Here is an 18,130-nt window from a genome sequence, read left to right on the forward strand (position 1 = left end):
TAAGTAGTGCGCTATATAAATGCCAATACATTTACATTTACATTTCGGTTTCTTTTCCAACTCCGCCACCTAGTGTTTATTTTTCATCATTGCACTTCTACAGGAAAATATTATCCACACGATTTAGAAACTGTTTATTCAAATCTTTGAGTGTTATTTCTGATGCATTATTTCACGTCCCTTTGTGAAACTTAGGTCCGCATGAAGCTCTTGACAAATGTTACTGCCTTGCTGGAGAAGTGGAGCTGTTTATCGTGACAATGGTGTCTACTTTTATTATTTTAATTTATGTGGTTGCTTTCAGACTTGTAGCTTATGCATAGTTGTGCCTACTATGTTGTGCTAAAATTTATAGTACTGCTGCAAATTGTTGATATGGACGTCACATAATCTGTACCATGTTAAATTTTGGTGTGCGTTTGGGGTAGTTATGGAAGTCGTGTACCCTGTGTTGAGTTGTGGAAGTGCTAGATTTTTTTATCTTATTGTAGTGAACCACATATGTGCTCAAAATGTTTTGAGGTGTTCATTCCTAGTTGTATTTGCTTTAATTGTTTGAGCAATATAAGTGAACAATTTGAGTTGGGATGCTCAATTTAATTTATTTCTAGTGATTATTAGTAGGAGCGTGTGACACTGCTATACGTTTTGGAACTACTTTTGGTAGGTGATGAGATTTGTTTATGCTGCATGTTTTTGATGAACCACAATTTCTTAGTGCTCTATTCCGATAGGAGTTCACATTTTTACTGTGAGTAGTCGTGCAGGGACTACATTTTTTTTTTATTGTATTGAACCACTTTTAGTGCTCAAAATGCTTTTGAGGTGTTCAATTCTAGTGTGAATTTTCTGAAGATTAGTTTTTACAGTTTTGATTTTTAGTGTGTATCTTTTGCGGAGCCACATAGGCTCTCATTGACGCGGTCCATCAGTTTCAGGTTGAATTATATGGGGCTGCAGAGTCCTCAGTTCTGTTCATGCTCAGTTTTAAGGAAATCAAAAGGGGGAGTGAAGAGGTGATGCCTGTGGGCACCGAGGTGGGCACGTCCTCCTCTTATCAGGGATATAGGTTAATCAGAAAGGGCCACCTCACATTGGGTGAATGTGTATCCAGATGTCATTGGAATACACCATCTTTGTTAAAATACCCCTCACACACCAAAAGGGCCCTTGGTGTCATGCTTCATCATCGGGGTCTTCCCGTCCCAGCTGCGGGGCGGGGCAGTGCTGCGACAAGCGGATACGCTGGAGCACCTTTAGATGGAGGTGCTTATGTGTTGGGAGTGAGTGTCAGTGGGGTCAGGGGTGATATAAGGTGTGAGTTTAAAAAATACCTGGCCTAGTGGAAATTTTTTTTTATTAAACACTGGCTGGTATTATTAAAAAAAGTGAAACGGAGAGGAGGTTAATGGGCTCTCTCTCCTAAGTGGGTCAACATGTTTCGAGGCACGGGGCCTCTTCGTCAGGACCTAGGGGAGATCCCCCTGTCACTCACTAATGTTTTCTCCACAAAAGTAGAAAAAAGTTTATGTACAAATAGTGAACAAAAAGGACTATGTGAGTAACTACAAATTAATAATTACAACACATGTATGCTACCACACTAATAATGTAGTATGCCTGCAATATAAGAGAAATAGATTAAAAATGCGCCGATCCCAAGGTGCGCTTAACTCTAATTTACCTATAAAGGAAAATGAGAAACACACACAGAAATATATACAAGTGTGGAATCATATGTAAACATTGAAGATTGTTGAAGAATTCCTTCAGCACACATACAGCCAGACACACACATAATAAGTAACATACATAAGTTCTACATAGCCAGAGGTTTTAGATATGGAAATGCATACTTATCAATGGGGGGGGTCAATGCCTCATGAGCCAACATAAGACTGAAGGGTATGGTGGGGTATCAGCTGCAGAGAAGAAAGAAGTGGATATAATATAATCCTACCCTCCAAAAGAGGTATAAGGTAACTCAATCGGGTTAGGTTAGAATATAGGCTCTATCCTACTCGAGACGGCTATGCCGTACTTACTGCGCCCCTAGCACGCTTGTGACATGCTCAGTTTTATACATGATTTATATTGTTGAACCACGTAAGTACTCTATTAATTTAGAGGTGTTCAGTTATACCGCTGGGGAGTCATGTACCCAGTGTGCTGGGTGTCATGTACCCTTTGAAGTATGTTTTGCCTTGGTTTGTGTTTGAAGAGTCATTTACCTGTGTGTTTTGGGGAGTCATATACCCCATCCAGTTTGTTCTACCCTGGTAGTGTTCTATTGTAAACTGTGTTGTGCGGTGTGCTACTTAGCTTAGAACTGCTGGGTCCTAGCTTTGTTGTTCTTTGGGACGCCATTTTATTTAGTTTGGTTCCCTGTTTATTGCTTTTCGTGACAGTCTGGCCAACTGGCATGACTTGTGATATTTAGGGTTTTGGTTTGTGATGGGGTATGGTGGTTATGGGAGGTCTAATTTGTCAGATTGAATTGTTATGTGATGTCTTTGGCATTGGTTTCGTGCGAGGTGATATTATGCCTCTTCATGTTTTGTGCAAGAATTCCTATATTATGTTATATTGCTATTTCATAATTTTTATTTGTAGTTATTTATTCATTTGTGTTGACTGCTTTTTTGAAATCCTGACCTTGTCATCGTCAGGGCATACTGTTTATATTTTCTCTTGCTTTCTTTTGTGTTCATTGTTTTAACGGAGGGAGATGTGTTATATTCTGGTCTATTCTTTCCCTGCTGCTCAGCTGGTGTGTCATTAGAATGTTCGTGTATGCATGATTTGAATGTGTGGTCAGTTTGAGTGGGGCTGAGCAGCTGGATGCTGCTCCCGGTGGGGCCTTCCTTACTAACGAACTTATGCCTAATAAACCTACTTAAGAAATCTTACGGCTATTGGATCTACTTACCTTACAAAGTACATATATTTTCAATGTAACACTCTCCCAACTGAGTAGTGGGGTTTGCAGAGGCTGGCTCCCCCCTTTCCTCACGTAGGGTTTCCCGCCTGTCTTCCCTCCAGAATGAGGGTCAGAATCGGTGGGGACCAGTTGCTGAGTACATCAAGTGGCCTGGAGAAGCGCACAAAGGAGGCTTGCCTTTTGAAGCTTCACCTTACCATCCTCGTCCAGGACGTGCATTGTTGCAGGCCCAGGAGAGCAGATGGCTCTCTACCCAGGGGTCCACCAAAATGTCTGCTGTGTGGCAGCACAGGCTGCTTCTCAGACAAGAAGTGGATCGTAGGTTAGATTTCAGGGTGCATCTCTGTAGTGCATTTTACATTAAACCCCACACTGGCATCAGTGTGGGATTTAATCAAACTTCTCAGTCTTCAGTGTAGCCATTATGGTGCTGTGGAGTTCATAATGACAACCTCCCAGCAGCATATACTCTTAATGGCATCACAGCACTTACAGTGCCCAGGAATGTCCCTGGGTACTGTAGGGGCACAGGGCTCATGCACATATGCCCACACCACCGGCATAGAGCACCCAGCTAGAGGGGCGACTGATGTATGCCAGGGCAGTGTGTGTGTGGGCATGGCACACAGGAATGTTTGCCATGTCGCTCTTTGTTTAGTTCTGCACCAGGACACTTGTCCTGCAAAGACTGTGTGTGTGATTGGGTGCAGGGCCCTTAAGGGTGGCACATTAAGTGCTGCAGCCCTTAGAGATGTTTTTGGTCACAATGCCCGGAGTACCTAGGGTATCATTTACCACAGACTGACATGTGTCCAGAGATGCCAATTGGGTTTCAGTTTCAACACCGTTTTAGGGAAGGAACACAGGCCCTGGGCACCTGATTGGCAGGAGCCCAGGGCACACTCAGTCAAAGCACATCAGCAATCCAGCAAAAAGTGGGGGCATACCATGCAAGAAAGATGGCACTTTATCACAGTGGATAACCAAGGAAACATTTCTCAAGTCCTTTCCTTCAGGATCTCCCTTGCTCCACACATAATCACTACGAATGCCTCTCTCGAACTCTGGGGAGCAGTGTCGCAAGACCTTCCCGTAAGCGGCCAGTGACAGCCCCAGCATAGTCTGTTACATATCAATCTGCTAGAGCGATTCGCCTAGCCTTGCAAGTTTTTCTTCCGCTAATACATCGCTTGGGCGTCCTAATACGTACAGACAACACAGCGGTCATGCATTTTATAAATAAAGGAGGAGACACCAGATCTCCACTGTTATCACAAGAAGCCCAGGCAATCTGCGAGTGGGCAATCCAGCAGGAGATATCACTCCAAGCGGAACACCTTCCAGGTGTCCTCAACAAAGCAGCGGACACACTAAGCAGACTGAAGTAGGTCAGCCACAAGTGGGAGCTAGACAACTCCACTCTAAAGGTCTTTTGCAGATGGGGTACACCTTCCATAGATCTCTTTGCCACTCCAGAGAAAAAGAAATGCTAGTTCTATGCAAGCAGGCTTCACCATCTGGGATCGTTGGGGAATGCGTTTTCGATGGCCTGGTCGGGCGCATTTGTTTAGGCCCCCCATTCCTCTGATCCCCAGACTTCTCAGGAAGCTCAAATCAGAACCATGCAGGATGATTCTGATCACTCCTGCGTGGCCCAGTCTGTTTTCGTTCAGAGAACTGCACCTTCTCCCTCTGGACCTGCCACTGCAGCGGATTCCTTTGCTGCGGACTGTCCCAGGGCCAAGCCTGGCATCCGGATCCTCAGTCTCTACAGCTCTCAGCATGGCTCCTAAGCAGCAAGAATTTCTTGGGCTGAATCTTTCAGCCGAATGTAAAGAAATGCTCTCTCAGGCAAGAGCCACAAGTACCAACAACATTTAGAGGTTGAAGTGGAAGCGTTTCTGCATGTTGGGCCAGCAGAACGGTGCCCATCCTTTTAAGTCTGAACCGCATGAAGTTCTTTCAGGAACCCATTCTCTAGTTCAAAAAAGGAACAGTAATTCTACGTATTAACCCAAAATTCATACCTAAAGTTCCTTCGGACTTTCATTTGAATGAGCCGGTAATTCTTAAAACTTTTTTTCCCCTCAACAGGCTACTCCGACAAAGAAAGGACTTCACTCTCTGGACATTCAGAGGTGCTTAAAGTTCTTTCTTCAACGAACTAAGGACTTAAGGAAGTCATCTCAAATGTTTGTGTCCTTTAGTGACCCTCGTAAGGGTTTTCCTCGTTCCAAGCAAGGGATTGCTCGTTGAATTGCTAACGCTATCCGGTATTGTCACAAGGCAGCGGGCAAGCCCCTAGTAGGTAGTCTGCGCTCATTACACAAGGGCGACTTCTTCTTCGGAAGCCCTCTTTGCTCGGAGATCTGCAGAGCAGCGACCTGCAGTAGTACCCATACGTTTACAGGGCATTACTGCCTGGTTTCTGCAATGAAGAGTGACACAGCAATCGGCCAGGCAGTCCTCAGGAACCTCTGTCAGGAATGGTGAGCTTTCCCTTTCATCCCTCCTTCCGCATTACTGTTTTATCAGCTTTGGCACATTTTTGAACTTCATGTATTTGAGTTTTCTGAATTTTCTAAGTATGTTATTGGCCATTGAAGATTTCTTTATGATGAATATGCTATGGCTTTGTTCTTGGTTTGATATTGATTATGGGTCCAAAAAATGTGCTGATAACTGCTAGCTACTCTGACACAAGCATGGGAATCTATGAAAGTTCCAATACTGGAGTAAAAAAACATGTTACTTACCTGTAACTTTGGTTCTCCAGTATTGGAAACTTTCATCGATTCCCATGCGACCCACTCGCCTCCCCTGGGAAAGCTGTCTCTTCCATCTTCAGTGGTTTGGTTACACAACTGCTATGAAAATCTGAGGTTCTGAGCTTCTCTCAGGAGGGTTCTAAGGGTTGAGTCTATTCTGATTGGTTGTTCATTTTTTGGGTCTCTTTTACAAAGAGGTAGATCGGTTGCAAAACAAGAATGGGCCTAGGCCTAGCTTCTGTTTGGATAATGGTTTCTATCGCTATTTTATGTATACCGGGAACTCCCATTCTGACTGGGAATGATACAAGCATGTGAATCTATGAAAGTTTCCAATACTAGAGAACCAAAGTTACAGGTAAGTAACTTGTGTTCTTCCCTCAACCAGATTGAGTAGCAGAAAGGGCTTTACACACACTAGATGTCAAAAGAGCACTATTGTACTATATTGATAGGACCAAAGGTTTCCATAAAACATAGTTTTTGTTGGATTTGCTTTACCTCGTAAAGGAAATCCTATTTCAAAAACCGGTCTTTCTAGGTGGATTGTTAAATGTATTTAAACGTGTTATGTTAAAGCTAAAAGAACTTGAACTATACCTCTTAGAGCACATTCCACGCCCAAGAAAGGAGCGTCTATGGGCTTTTTAGGTAATATTTCCTCAGCTGACTTATGGAAAGCAGCTACGTGGTAAACACTTCACACATTTACAAAACATTATTGTGTGGATGTGTTAGCAGTCAACAATCTAACATAGGATAAGCAGTACTGAAAACTTTTTCCAGACCACTGCAGTACCCACTGGTTAGCCACATCTTTCGGAGGGTACAGTTCTTATTAGTCATACGACATACGTCACTTACTCCATTTCACCCTCTGGCGGGAAAACAATTTAACAATGTAGTTTATGCCCATGCGCCCTATCACCGAAAGGAGGAGTCTCCTTAGTCGTGACAGGATAAGACTTCTTCGAAGAAAAACAACTTGCAAATATTCAGACCCAACACTAGATGTGTAGCATTTGAATCTACAACTCTGCATGCAAGAAAAAGATGCTTACAAGGTAAGTAACAATCAGTGTCGAATTGAGGCTGTAGTTTCAGAAACACAGCTTCACTCTATTTGCCTCTCCGTTTGTTCTAGTGTGTGCTGTTCAGGATGCATTTGTCCTTCTGCTACTCTTGGCCCTGTTGCACCTCTGCAAGTTTCAGCGTGCTCACTAGTACTCTGGTAGTCACGCCCAAGCAGAAGTAGGCACGCACCCTCTTACTGCATGGTGAGTAATGATTTCGCTCCCTGCACATGCTGTTCACTGCTCTCGACTTTATGCATTATGCCGGACTGTCTCTGCCTTTAGCGTTTCTCTGTGCCTTGTCCTCTTTGCAGTTAGCGCTTTCTGCATCTTTCCGTCACTTCCTTTAGCACTACTACGCACCTGGTTGTCAGTTAGTGTTTCTGCTTTATATCCGTGCTGCCTCTGTTAAGCGATCGCGATCAGTTCTTTAGACCTTACAAGTAGATTTTTGGCAGGCTTACAGATTTCTCTGCCATAGGACTTTCACCTTCTTCTCGTGCCTCTCCAAAGCTGAAGTTGCTCTTTGACTGCCTATATGCGTCAATGTAGACTGCTTGTGCATGCCAAGAGTACCCTAAGAAGCAATTTGCTGGACCACTTTAAATTCTCCTTTCGAGCAGTTTTGTATCCTTGGAGGTAAATTTCCCCTATCTCATCGCCAGTTGTAGCAACTTCCCCAGTCCGGGAGCAGGTAACAGACATTGCCTGACATGGAGCTCTGGTTTGCACGACTACATTCTTCAGCATTCAACTGTTAACTGAATGCACTGTCACCAACTTCATTAACCACACCAGTCACAACTTCCAGATTATGTAATACTTGTAAGAAGTATGTCTAGGGCCTCTAGTGGCCTCACACACACGAATGCAGAGGACACAACAGTCTGCACTGTCCTGCCCTTGTCTTAGTTATGTCAGTGGCCACCTAACATGGGGTCCGTTTTATTTTGAATAGCCTCAGTGAAGCCATTAAATATGGCTAGCTTTTTAAATATTAATTATGCTTTTTTTCCCCATTTAATGTTTGTTTGTTCGTGTTGCTGACATTAGACTTGGTTAATTTTCAAGTTAACTTTAGGTTTGTTGACACAATACATTCAACTGATAAGAAAATGTCTTGTTTTACAGATGTTCCTGGTCAGAAATTGAATGTAAAGCCAATTAAAAAGGTAATTTTTATCAATACTATGTGCATTGTACTGGTTGTCTTTCATTGTTAAATTATCGTGTTTGGTCCATTTCTGTTGCGTCTCTGGGTAGTTGCTAGGTTTTGCACTGAAGTTATCTTTTTTTGAAGTCATTAATGTTAAAATAGTTCCCTTTTGCATGCTGGGACCCCGAAAAACGTATTTTTCCAGGAGAATGGTAGAATAAGAGTTCAGCATGTCAGTGTTGTGGGGCATCCTTTTAAAGCTTACCATATGTAAGGTTTACTAATAATCACGGACACATTACGTGGACATGGAGGCAACATGTTCTCTGGTTGTGGCTATGCAGTTTTGTGGAAGTTGATTTCTGTGTTCTTTTGGGGGCAGCAAGGTGATGGCCAAAGTATCAGTGAAGGAAAATACCTTTGCCACATTCCCTGACTAAACCCCGCGTTAGGTGGCAAGGTTGGTGGAAAAATTAGTAAGGAGGAGAGGTGTCCCATCTCAGCCAGGACCACTCCTGAGGTGACGTCTCCTTTGAAAATCCTCCATATTGTTTTTGAGGTTTTCTCGTTGGGGATTTCCATGTATAGTCCTAAGCGTTGAATAGTCCCGACCATCTGCTTGGACAAGGAGCTCTTTATCCTAAATAAGTTCTAAGTGCTGAAACTCGCCTTTCTTCGGGAAGGCCTTGACAAGTCACTTGAGGTGAAGCACAACTCTTTTCCAGCCAACCGGGGAAAGGCGTATGCCCTCCTCCCACTCAAGGGTGGCATAATAGGGTATGTACCCACCGCAGGGAAAGGACCCATTGGTCCCAACCTATTACCTACCTGTAACGCCCCTAAATCTAGTATTTAGGGTCCCCCCTGAACCTTGCTTCCTCAGACAAGAAACTACATGAAGGCCGAACAGCTGTGCAACAGCTAACAAGAGGAAGATGCCCACTGACTTGGCCACAGCCTTACCGCCCTGTCTCCCCCTCGAATCTGCTCCTGAAATATCCCGGTGTGTCCTGCAGCTTGCTACTTCGAAAACCTCAGAGGACCGGGCTGCCTTCAACCCCATAGACTTTCTCCAGTGAACACCAGATTTGTTCATCTGCAACCTCTGGCTCCAGCGCGAATCCGCCCCACTCTGCATCTGCCGTCCACGGCCTGAGCTCGAGTGGGCAAACACCATGAGGAGGTAACCCTAGCAATCCTAACCCAAGATTTGGCAACCCCTGAGATGCCTCAAGCCTCCAATCGACGCCTGAAGCCTAAATCCAGATGGTCCCCCAACCGCAACCAGTAGCTAGTAAGAAGATACAACCCTAAAAAGCACACCTGCACCTGACGCCCCACGGCCTTGGGTGCCCAAACCGACAGTGCGTAACCAACCCCTAACTTCCCAACTTACCTCTCGAAGTGGTGGTCGCACCCAGAATACCTTCGTCCGCAAGTATGCAGTACCTTTGCTAACCGTAGGTTCCCCATTGAAAACAGGGCGCCAGACTTCGAAACAGCACCCTGAACCCGGCTGCCCTATTGCTGCTGAGGGTGCACCTTTGGTGCTACTTTTTCCCCCCCGTTTTCCCTGAGCTAAAGTCCAGGAGCTTTGCTCCCACAACCAAGTGGCCTGCTTTCCAGCAGCCAGCAACCGGAGGCCCTCTATCCCCCATTGGATAACATTGAGCCACAATACTCTGCACCCGGCCGCCATACTGCCGCTGGGGGTGTAACAAGAGTGCATCCTTGACTTTGGGGGACCCCTGAGTCTAATCCCAGAAACACAAATCCCACGACAAAGTACTTAAGCTGAGGGCAAATGGGGGTTTAGGCCAGCACAAAAGATGCACCCTCAGCAGCACTGGGGCGTCCAGGTGCATAGTGCTGTTTTGGCATCAGAAGCCCTGTAGCTTTCAATGGGGATTCCCCGGTTTGTAAAAGCACTGCAGGCTTTGGGATGAAGGTCTTCTGTGTGCGACCACCACTTGTGGAGGTAAGTAGAGATATTAGGGGTTAGTTAGGCACCATCTGTTGGGCCACCCAAGGCCGTGGGACGTCTGGTGCAGGGGTACGTTTTAGCATCTGATCTTTTTACCAGCTCCTGGTCACGGTTGGGGGAGGGACCTTCCGGTTTGAGGCTGAAGGTGTTTGAGGCTTAAGGTAGGTAATGGGTCAGCAGATCTCTGGTCAGGATTGCCGGGGCGACCTCCTCTTGGTGTTGGGCCACTCTAACCCGGCCATGGGCGTCTGGTGCAGAGGGGTGCAGACTAGCCGGATCCTTAAGGAGCTAGAGTCTGCTATTGGAACAAATCTGGTGTTCACGGGAGACCAAGTCTTTGGGATTGAAGGCAGGCAGGTCCTCTATGGTTTGTCGAGGTTGCTGGCTGCAGGACACACCGGGATTTCGCTGGAGCAGGTTTGAGGAGGGGACATGCCGGTAGGGCTGGGGCCAAGTCTGTGGGCGTCATCCTCTTAGCTTCGGCATTGTTGCTCAGTCCTTCTCTGTGCCATCTTTCTTGCATTAATATGCCTCCATTTTTTTCTGAACTGCTGATGTGCTTTGACTGAGTGTGCCCTGGGTTCCTGCCAACCAGGTACCCAAGGCATGTGCTCCTTCCCTAAAACTGTGGTTTTTAAACTAAAACCCAAGTGGCATTTCTGGCCACCTGTCAGCCCCTAGTAAATTGTACCCTAGGTACCCAGGGCGTGGTGACCAGAGAAGACCCCCTTCGGGCTGCAGCAATTGTGCCACCCTCAGGGTCCCTGTACCCTGACACCCGCACACTGCCTTTGCAGGCTCTGTGTCTAAGTACAGAACTAAACAGTCTACATGGCACACTTCCCTGTGTGCCATGCCCAAAGAAACCACTGCCCTGGCATAATTCAGTCACCCCTCTAGCTGGGTGCCCTATGCTGGAGGTGTGGGCACCGGTGCATGAGCCCTGTCTCACTACAGTACCCAGGGCCATTCCTGGGCACTGTAAGTGCAGTGATGCCATTAAGAGTATATGGTGCTGGGAGGTTGTCATTACGAACTCCACATCACCATAATGGCTACACTGAAGACTGACCAGTTTGGTACCAAACTTCTCAGCACATTAAACCCGCAGTGCTGCCAGTGTGGGATTTAATGTAAAGCGCACCAGAGGGCATCTTAGCGATGCCCCCTGAAACCCTAACCTACAATCCACGTCTGGGCTGAGTGGCTACAGATGCTGCCACACAGCAGACATGTTGCTTGACACCTGGGTGTAGAGCCCCCCGCTCTCCTGGGCCTGCAACAATGCACATCCTGGGCGAGGTGCTAGGTCTCCTCCCCCAGGATGGGCAGGGAGAAGCTTCAAAGGCATGCCGCCTCTGTGAGCTTCTCCAGACCATTTGCTGTACCCAGCAACTGGCCCCCACCAGTCCTGACCCCCACTCTGGCGGGAAACTAAGTCAGAAAGGGGGGTGTGCCAGCCTGTGCCAACACCGACCCTCAGGTGGGGGAGACTAAGTGAAGCACGACCCCGGGCTCCGGCCATCTTGAAGATGGGGAACCCTACCCAATCACAGCTAGGCTCCTGCCCCCCTCCCACAAGAGAGGAGCAGGTTAGGGGGTGTACTCACTCCAGGGCAGGGACACATTGGTCCCTGTCCTTGCCCTACCGGTAATGTCTCTAAATTCAGTGTTTAGGGGCTCCCTGAACCTTCCTTCCTCAGATCCTGAAATAGCAGCTGCTAACAGTAAGACTACACCAACTGACTTGGCCCCAGCCCTCCCGGCCTGTCGACCCTGGAACCTGCTCCTGCCTAATCCCGGCGATTCCTGTGGACCGCAACCTCTGGATACCCAGAGGACTTGCCTTCCTTGACCCTCCTAAAGATTGGGATTCCCATCAGCAGAGGCTCTGCTGCAACAACCCACCTGGTGCCAGCCAGGAAGCTCCGGACCTGTCCACTCTGCACCCGCTGAGCCTGGGCCGTGCCCAACCGATCCAAAACCACGAGGACGTCCCCCCGGCGACTGGGACCCGCTATCCAGTGCCCAAAGACCCTCCTCGATGATCCAGACGACTCCTGCAGACTCAGAACCAGGTGCCACCCAAACCGCGATCAGCCGAGGGTAAGCTTTTCCGACACCTAAAGACACCCCTGCACCCGGCAGCCCCCTGTGCCTCCCTTTGGGGTACCTACCTGTGCGCCAAGATCCCAACATACCTCTCGGAGTGCTGGTTGCCCCTGGAGAGTCTCCGTCCCGAGCATGCAGCCTTTTTTCCTTTTTGACCTTTCCCATTCGTTAACATTGAGAACCCGACGGCTCAAGAGCACCCAGCCGCCAGACTGCTGCCAGCTGGCCTTGCGCTGCTGGGGCTGAACCAACTGTACTTACCTGACCCTGGGGGACCCCTGAGTCTATGCCTGGAACCTTAACTTCACTAGCCAAGTACTCACCTGGAAACCGGTAACTCACTTACCTGCCATTGGACAACATTGACCCATTTTGACTCAAACCTTTTCTAAGTGTGAAGTTTTGGAAACTGCAAATATTCATATAAAATCAGCCGAATTTCGAAGTACTCACCTGTGAGCAGGCCAGAAGCCAGTACTGTACCTTGTAGCCCAGTACTGAACCGCATAAGTTCTAAAAATAAAACCACTATATCTTTGGATAGAACCACCATTGGCATAGAGTTCAGTCTTTGAGTGGGTGAAATCCTTTGCTGGCTGTGTACAACAAATGCTTTGCACTGCCCTCTGGTACTGCCTTACTGCTCGACCAAGCTACCATTTTTGAGAGTAAGGTCAGTCCTGACTAACCTTGGTTATACCTTTGGGGTTTGTGGACTCTATACACACACTGTACTTCATTACTGTCCAGTATATGTAGAGCCACTTTCTCACAACCTGGCCGTGCCTAAACTAACGAAGACCAAAAGGACGTCCCCCCCCGGCGACTGGGACCTGAAGTCCAGTGCCCAAAGACCCTCCTCGACGATCCAGATGACACCTGCAGACTCAGAACCAGGGGCCACCCCAACCGCGACCAGCTGAGGGTAAGCTTTTCAGACACACAGACAACCCTGCACCCGGCGCCCTACAGTCCCCTGTGCCTCCCTTTGGGGTACCTACCTGGGCTCCAAGTTCCCAACTTACCTCTCGAAGTACTGGTCGCCCCTGGAGAGTCTCCGTCCCCGAGCCTGCAGCTTTTGTTCCTTTTTCACCTTTCCCATTGGATAACATTGAGCGCCCGACGGCTCAAAAGCACCCTGCACCCAGCTGTCAGTGCCACCTTTGTCCTATCCTACTTCCCCCTTTGCCCTGAGCAAGTGACCAGGAGCCCAGCTCCCACAGCCGCTCTAAGGGTCTACTTATGAAAACTTCAAATATTCTTTAAAAGTCATACGAAATACTGAAACGCAATTACCTAACTGTTTTAAGTTGAGACCCCAGTGCTGGACCTAGGAGCCCAGTACTGGGTTACCAAAGTAACGAGATCGTACTTTACCTGCAACCTGAATTTTCTCCCATTGGATAACATTGTCAGATTTTCATTGAAAAGTTTTTAAGTGTGAACTTTTAAAACTGCTTTATATTCATTGAAATTCACTACAGTAACTAAAACGTTTTTACTAAATTGGTTTCCGTTTAGACCCCAGTGCTGAATCTAGGATCTAGTCCTGGAGCTACTAAAGTAATCTGTATAGTAATCAACTGTACTTATATGATAACCCATTGAGCCCAATGTTAAAGTGTGTTTAGAATTGTGTTGCCTACCGCAACCCTGCATCTATTGTGTTCTACAGTATTAGGGGTGTCTTTCATAGATTCACATACTTTAATATTCCCTGTCGTCAAAGTGGGAGTCCCACGGCACATAAAATAGCAATAATGCTAAATAAATATTTATGTATATATATATGTATGTATGTGTATATATGTGTGTGTGTGTGTGTGTGTGTGTGTTTATGTATATATATGTGTATGTGTGTGTATGTATGTATATATATATTCATGTGACCAAGCCCTCTGTGTAGGGCGAAACGTTATCCTGGCGTGGTGTGCATTAAAATAAAAAAACTCACCTGCACTCTGGGTCTTCCGTGTCCTTGTTTGAGTTGGCTGATGACTGAAAGCCGGCGCAGCAGCAGGAGCACAAGTGGCGATATATGTGTATAAATATGTGTGTATATATGTATGTGTGTGTGTGTATATGTGTATGTATGTATGTGTGTGTGTGTGTATATATGTGTATATATGTATGTGTGTATATATATATATGTGTATGTATGTGTGTATATATACAATGTGGCCAAAAGGAAACCGTATAGTGAAAAGCTGGCTGGTAATTCGACAAACACTGGCCCTAATAGTAACTTGGTGGAATCCTCCTCTAATGCAGACACCATCTCAACTTTGAGTTCATCGTGTGAAAGCATTGATCAAATGGGCAGCAGTAAAATCCATTTAAACATAAACGAAGAATTGGATTTTTTAGTGGAGGAGAGAGTAAGGACATTGCGTCCGAGACAGAAAAAACAATCAGACGCAAATGTAGGAACAAAAGACGACGGGCTCAGCGCAAACGCTGGAAGGCAACTCACAAAAAAGAAAAAGAAAACCTATTGGAAAAAGAAGGGACAATAAATGATAATACCGTGATTAATCTCAGTGATGTTGAACTCTCCACAGCAGAAGAACAATTGCTTGCACTGGGATTGAATTATTGTCCAGGAGAGAATTTCAATTATGCTAAAACTCGTATAGATGTTTACTGTTTCATACGTAAACTAAAATTAAAAAAGTTTTTTGCCTCTCAATCAGACAAAGGACATTCTGTTATTACTGAAACTAATACAACAGAAGTAGGTAATATACCATCTTTGTTAGTTTCTGATGCTCCTGCATTGTTGATGTTTAATGAATGGGACAATGAGGCGTCTAATGTGGGTACTTTAGATTATGTAGATCTATCTACACAAGACAGGTTACGCAGAATAGACTGTATACAGAAAGGTGCAGGTCTGAGTCCATTTAAACCTAACTCTGTGTTTGTACCTCTGATGCCAAAAGACAGCCTTGATGGTGTGTTACTGCTACAACGCATCTTTTACAACGTAATGCTGTTACAACGCAGCTATTACATCGCAAATACCATTACAATGCATGCCATTACAACGCATGGCATTACATAGCAGATGCTATTACAACGCATACCATTACATCGTAAGTATTGGTAAGTATTTAATTTTTATTTTTATTTTATTTAATATTTTATAATTGATTTAATTATTATTAATTATCAAAAAATATTTATTTCGTTTTTAAATATAAATTAAATATATTAATTTAAGTATTTTTTAAAATAAGTATGAGTATAGGAGTATATGTTTTGGGGTACTGATGTATATGTTTTGGGGTGTTTGGGTATTAGGTTTTAGGGCAGTGTTTGGGTTTTGGGGTACAGGGGTGTTTTTAGGTTTTAGGGCAGGGTTTGGGTTTTGGGGTACAGGGGTGTTTTTAGGTTTTAGGGCAGGGTTTGGGTTTTGGGGTACAGGGGTGTTTTTAGGTTTTAGGGCAGGGTTTGGGTTTTGGGGTACAGGGGTGTTTTTAGGTTTTAGGGCAGGGTTTGGGTTTTGGGGTACAGGGGTGTTTTTAGGTTTTAGGGCAGGGTTTGGGTTTTGGGGTACAGGGGTGTTTTTAGGTTTTAGGGCAGGGTTTGGGTTTTGGGGTACAGGGGTGTTTAGGTTTTAGGGCAGTTTGGGTTTTGGGGTACAGGGGTGTTTTTAGGTTTTAGGGCAGGGTTTGGGTTTTGGGGTACAGGGGTCTTTTTAGGTTTTAGGGCAGGGTTTGGGTTTTGGGGTACAGGGGTGTTTTTAGGTTTTAGGGCAGGGTTTGGGTTTTGGGGTACAGGGGTGTTTTTAGGTTTTAGGGCAGGGTTTGGGTTTTGGGGTACAGGGGTGTTTTTAGGTTTTAGGGCAGGGTTTGGGTTTTGGGGTACAGGGGTGTTTTTAGGTTTTAGGGCAGTGTTTGGGTTTTGGGGTACAGGGGTGTTAGGTTTTAGGGCAGGGTTTGGGTTTTGGGGTACAGGGGTGTTTTTAGGTTTTAGGGCTGGGTTTGTTTTTGGGGGTACAGGGGTATTACGACTTTATATAAATTAAATTAATTAAATTAATTTTATTTAATTTAATTACATTTATAACTATATTTACAATTAATTTAATTGTATTAATAAACGATTATAATTAAATTATATTATTTAAAAATGTTTAATTAATTATATTCTTTTAATTTTATTAAATATAATTATATTATGTATTATTTATAATTTAATTAAATTATAATTATATTTATTGTAATTAATTACATTATATTATTTTCTATTTATAATTTTTTTATATTTCATTAATTATATTATTTTAAATATATTAAATTAATATCAGTTTTAATATTAATTAAATTACTATAATTAAATTAATGACTGTTTTAAAAATGTTATATTATTTTTATTATTTTAAATTAATTTAATTAACTTTATTACATTTTTTTTTAAAAAAGATATACTTACCTATACTTACGATGTAATGCCATGCGTTGTAAAAGTATCTGCTATGTAATGCCATGCGTTGTAATGGCATGCATTGTAATGGTATTTGCGATGTAAAAATCGCGTTGTAACGGAACGCGTTGTAATACATCGCGTTGTACTGACACCAATCCGCCTTGATACATATCATGACATGGTGGTGTCTGATATTAAAAAGCTAAATCATGCTGTTAGAAAAAACAAATGGCAACGTAGTGTTTTCTTTAAAAATGTGGCCTATACAAGTTTGATGAAAAAACTCAGCAATAATTGCAATGTTGTTAAAAAATCTGACAAGGGCGGCAATGTCGTTTTGTGGCCAAAAGCAGATTACATTGCCGAGGCACAAAGACAATTGGCCGACACTGTTTGTTACACCAAAGCCAGTTCAAAGGAGTACGACAAAGCAAAAGATAACATATACAAAGTGTTGTCAATGGAAAAGATAGGGTCTCATCTCTAATGAGGAGTTCAAGTTTTTACATAATGAATTTCCTAAACTCCCCATCTTGTATCTTATTCCAAAGATACATAAAGATAGAGTGCCTGTCCCTGGTAGGCCTATTTTATCGGCCATAGGAAGTATGGGAGAACATCTCGGTCAATACATTGACCATTTTTTACAAGAAATAGTTGTTACCCTTCCTAGCTATATAAAAGACACAGGACATTTTCTCACTAAAATAGACCACATAACATGGTCTGAAGGCTTTATGTTAATTACACTCGACATAGAGTCGTTATACACCAGCATCGACCATGGTCAGGGTCTTGAGGCCATCAAGTATTATTTGCCTAAGCGTCCCATCGAATACTATGCACATAGCAAATTTATTCTTACACTAATTGAGTGGTGCTTACACAATAATTTCTTTCTTTTCAATGACACTTTGTACAAGCAATTGAGAGGAGTCGCCATGGGGGCCTGTTTCTCTCCCAGGTACGCATGTTTACATGTAGGCTGGTGGGAGGAACAGGTCCTTAGGCCTCTTCACAATGACATATTTGTTAGACATGTTATTGAATATTATCGTTATATTGATGATGTGTTCCTGATATGGCAGGGAACCCAAGAAGAGGCGTTATCATTCATTGCCACCATCAATAATAACAATATGAATTTAATTTTCACTTCTATGATCAGTTCAGTGCAGATTGATTTCCTTGATGTTAAGCTCCAAGTGAAAAATGGTATACTAAATACTACACTATTTCAGAAGCCCACAGCTGGGAACATCACGTTACATGCTGCTAGTTCCCACCCTCAACATTTGATAGCCAGTATACCATATGGGGAAATCTTAAGATTAAAACGCATTTATAGTGATCATGAAGATTTTTTAGCATGTCAAGACAATATGTGTGCTCGTCTTAAAAATCGCGGATATAGCAATAAAGTCATTGCCAAGGCCATTAAAAAAGCTAGTGAACGTCCAAGGAATTCTTTGTTCCCTCAGCTTCAATGTGAGAAAGCACCAGCCAATCAGGTTTCTGATAACCCCAGATTTATTACCACCTTTTCTAGGCAAGAAAGGAAGATCAGAAGCATTATAACTAAACATTGGCCAATTGTTTTGACCGATGTTATACTACAAGAAAGATTGCCCAACACACCTTCTATTACCTTTAGGAAGGGTAAAT

The 18,130-nt window shown here is 44.2% G+C and overlaps 1 protein-coding gene across 1 annotated transcript in view; it reads left to right on the top strand.

The window, feature by feature from the left end:
* Positions 1-18,130, top strand: part of LOC147669012 (zinc finger protein 638-like) — a 472,920-nt gene that overhangs the window by 273,466 nt on the left and 181,324 nt on the right. Inside the window, exon 12 of the mRNA XM_086948283.1 lies at positions 7,914-7,954. Within this exon, the coding sequence (XP_086804409.1) occupies positions 7,914-7,954 (41 nt within the window). The remainder of the gene's footprint in view (positions 1-7,913; positions 7,955-18,130) is intronic.

The sequence above is a fragment of the Lissotriton vulgaris genome, unplaced genomic scaffold (genome assembly GCF_964263255.1).
Source record: "Lissotriton vulgaris unplaced genomic scaffold, aLisVul1.2 SCAFFOLD_1591, whole genome shotgun sequence".
Classification (NCBI taxonomy): domain Eukaryota; kingdom Metazoa; phylum Chordata; class Amphibia; order Caudata; family Salamandridae; genus Lissotriton; species Lissotriton vulgaris.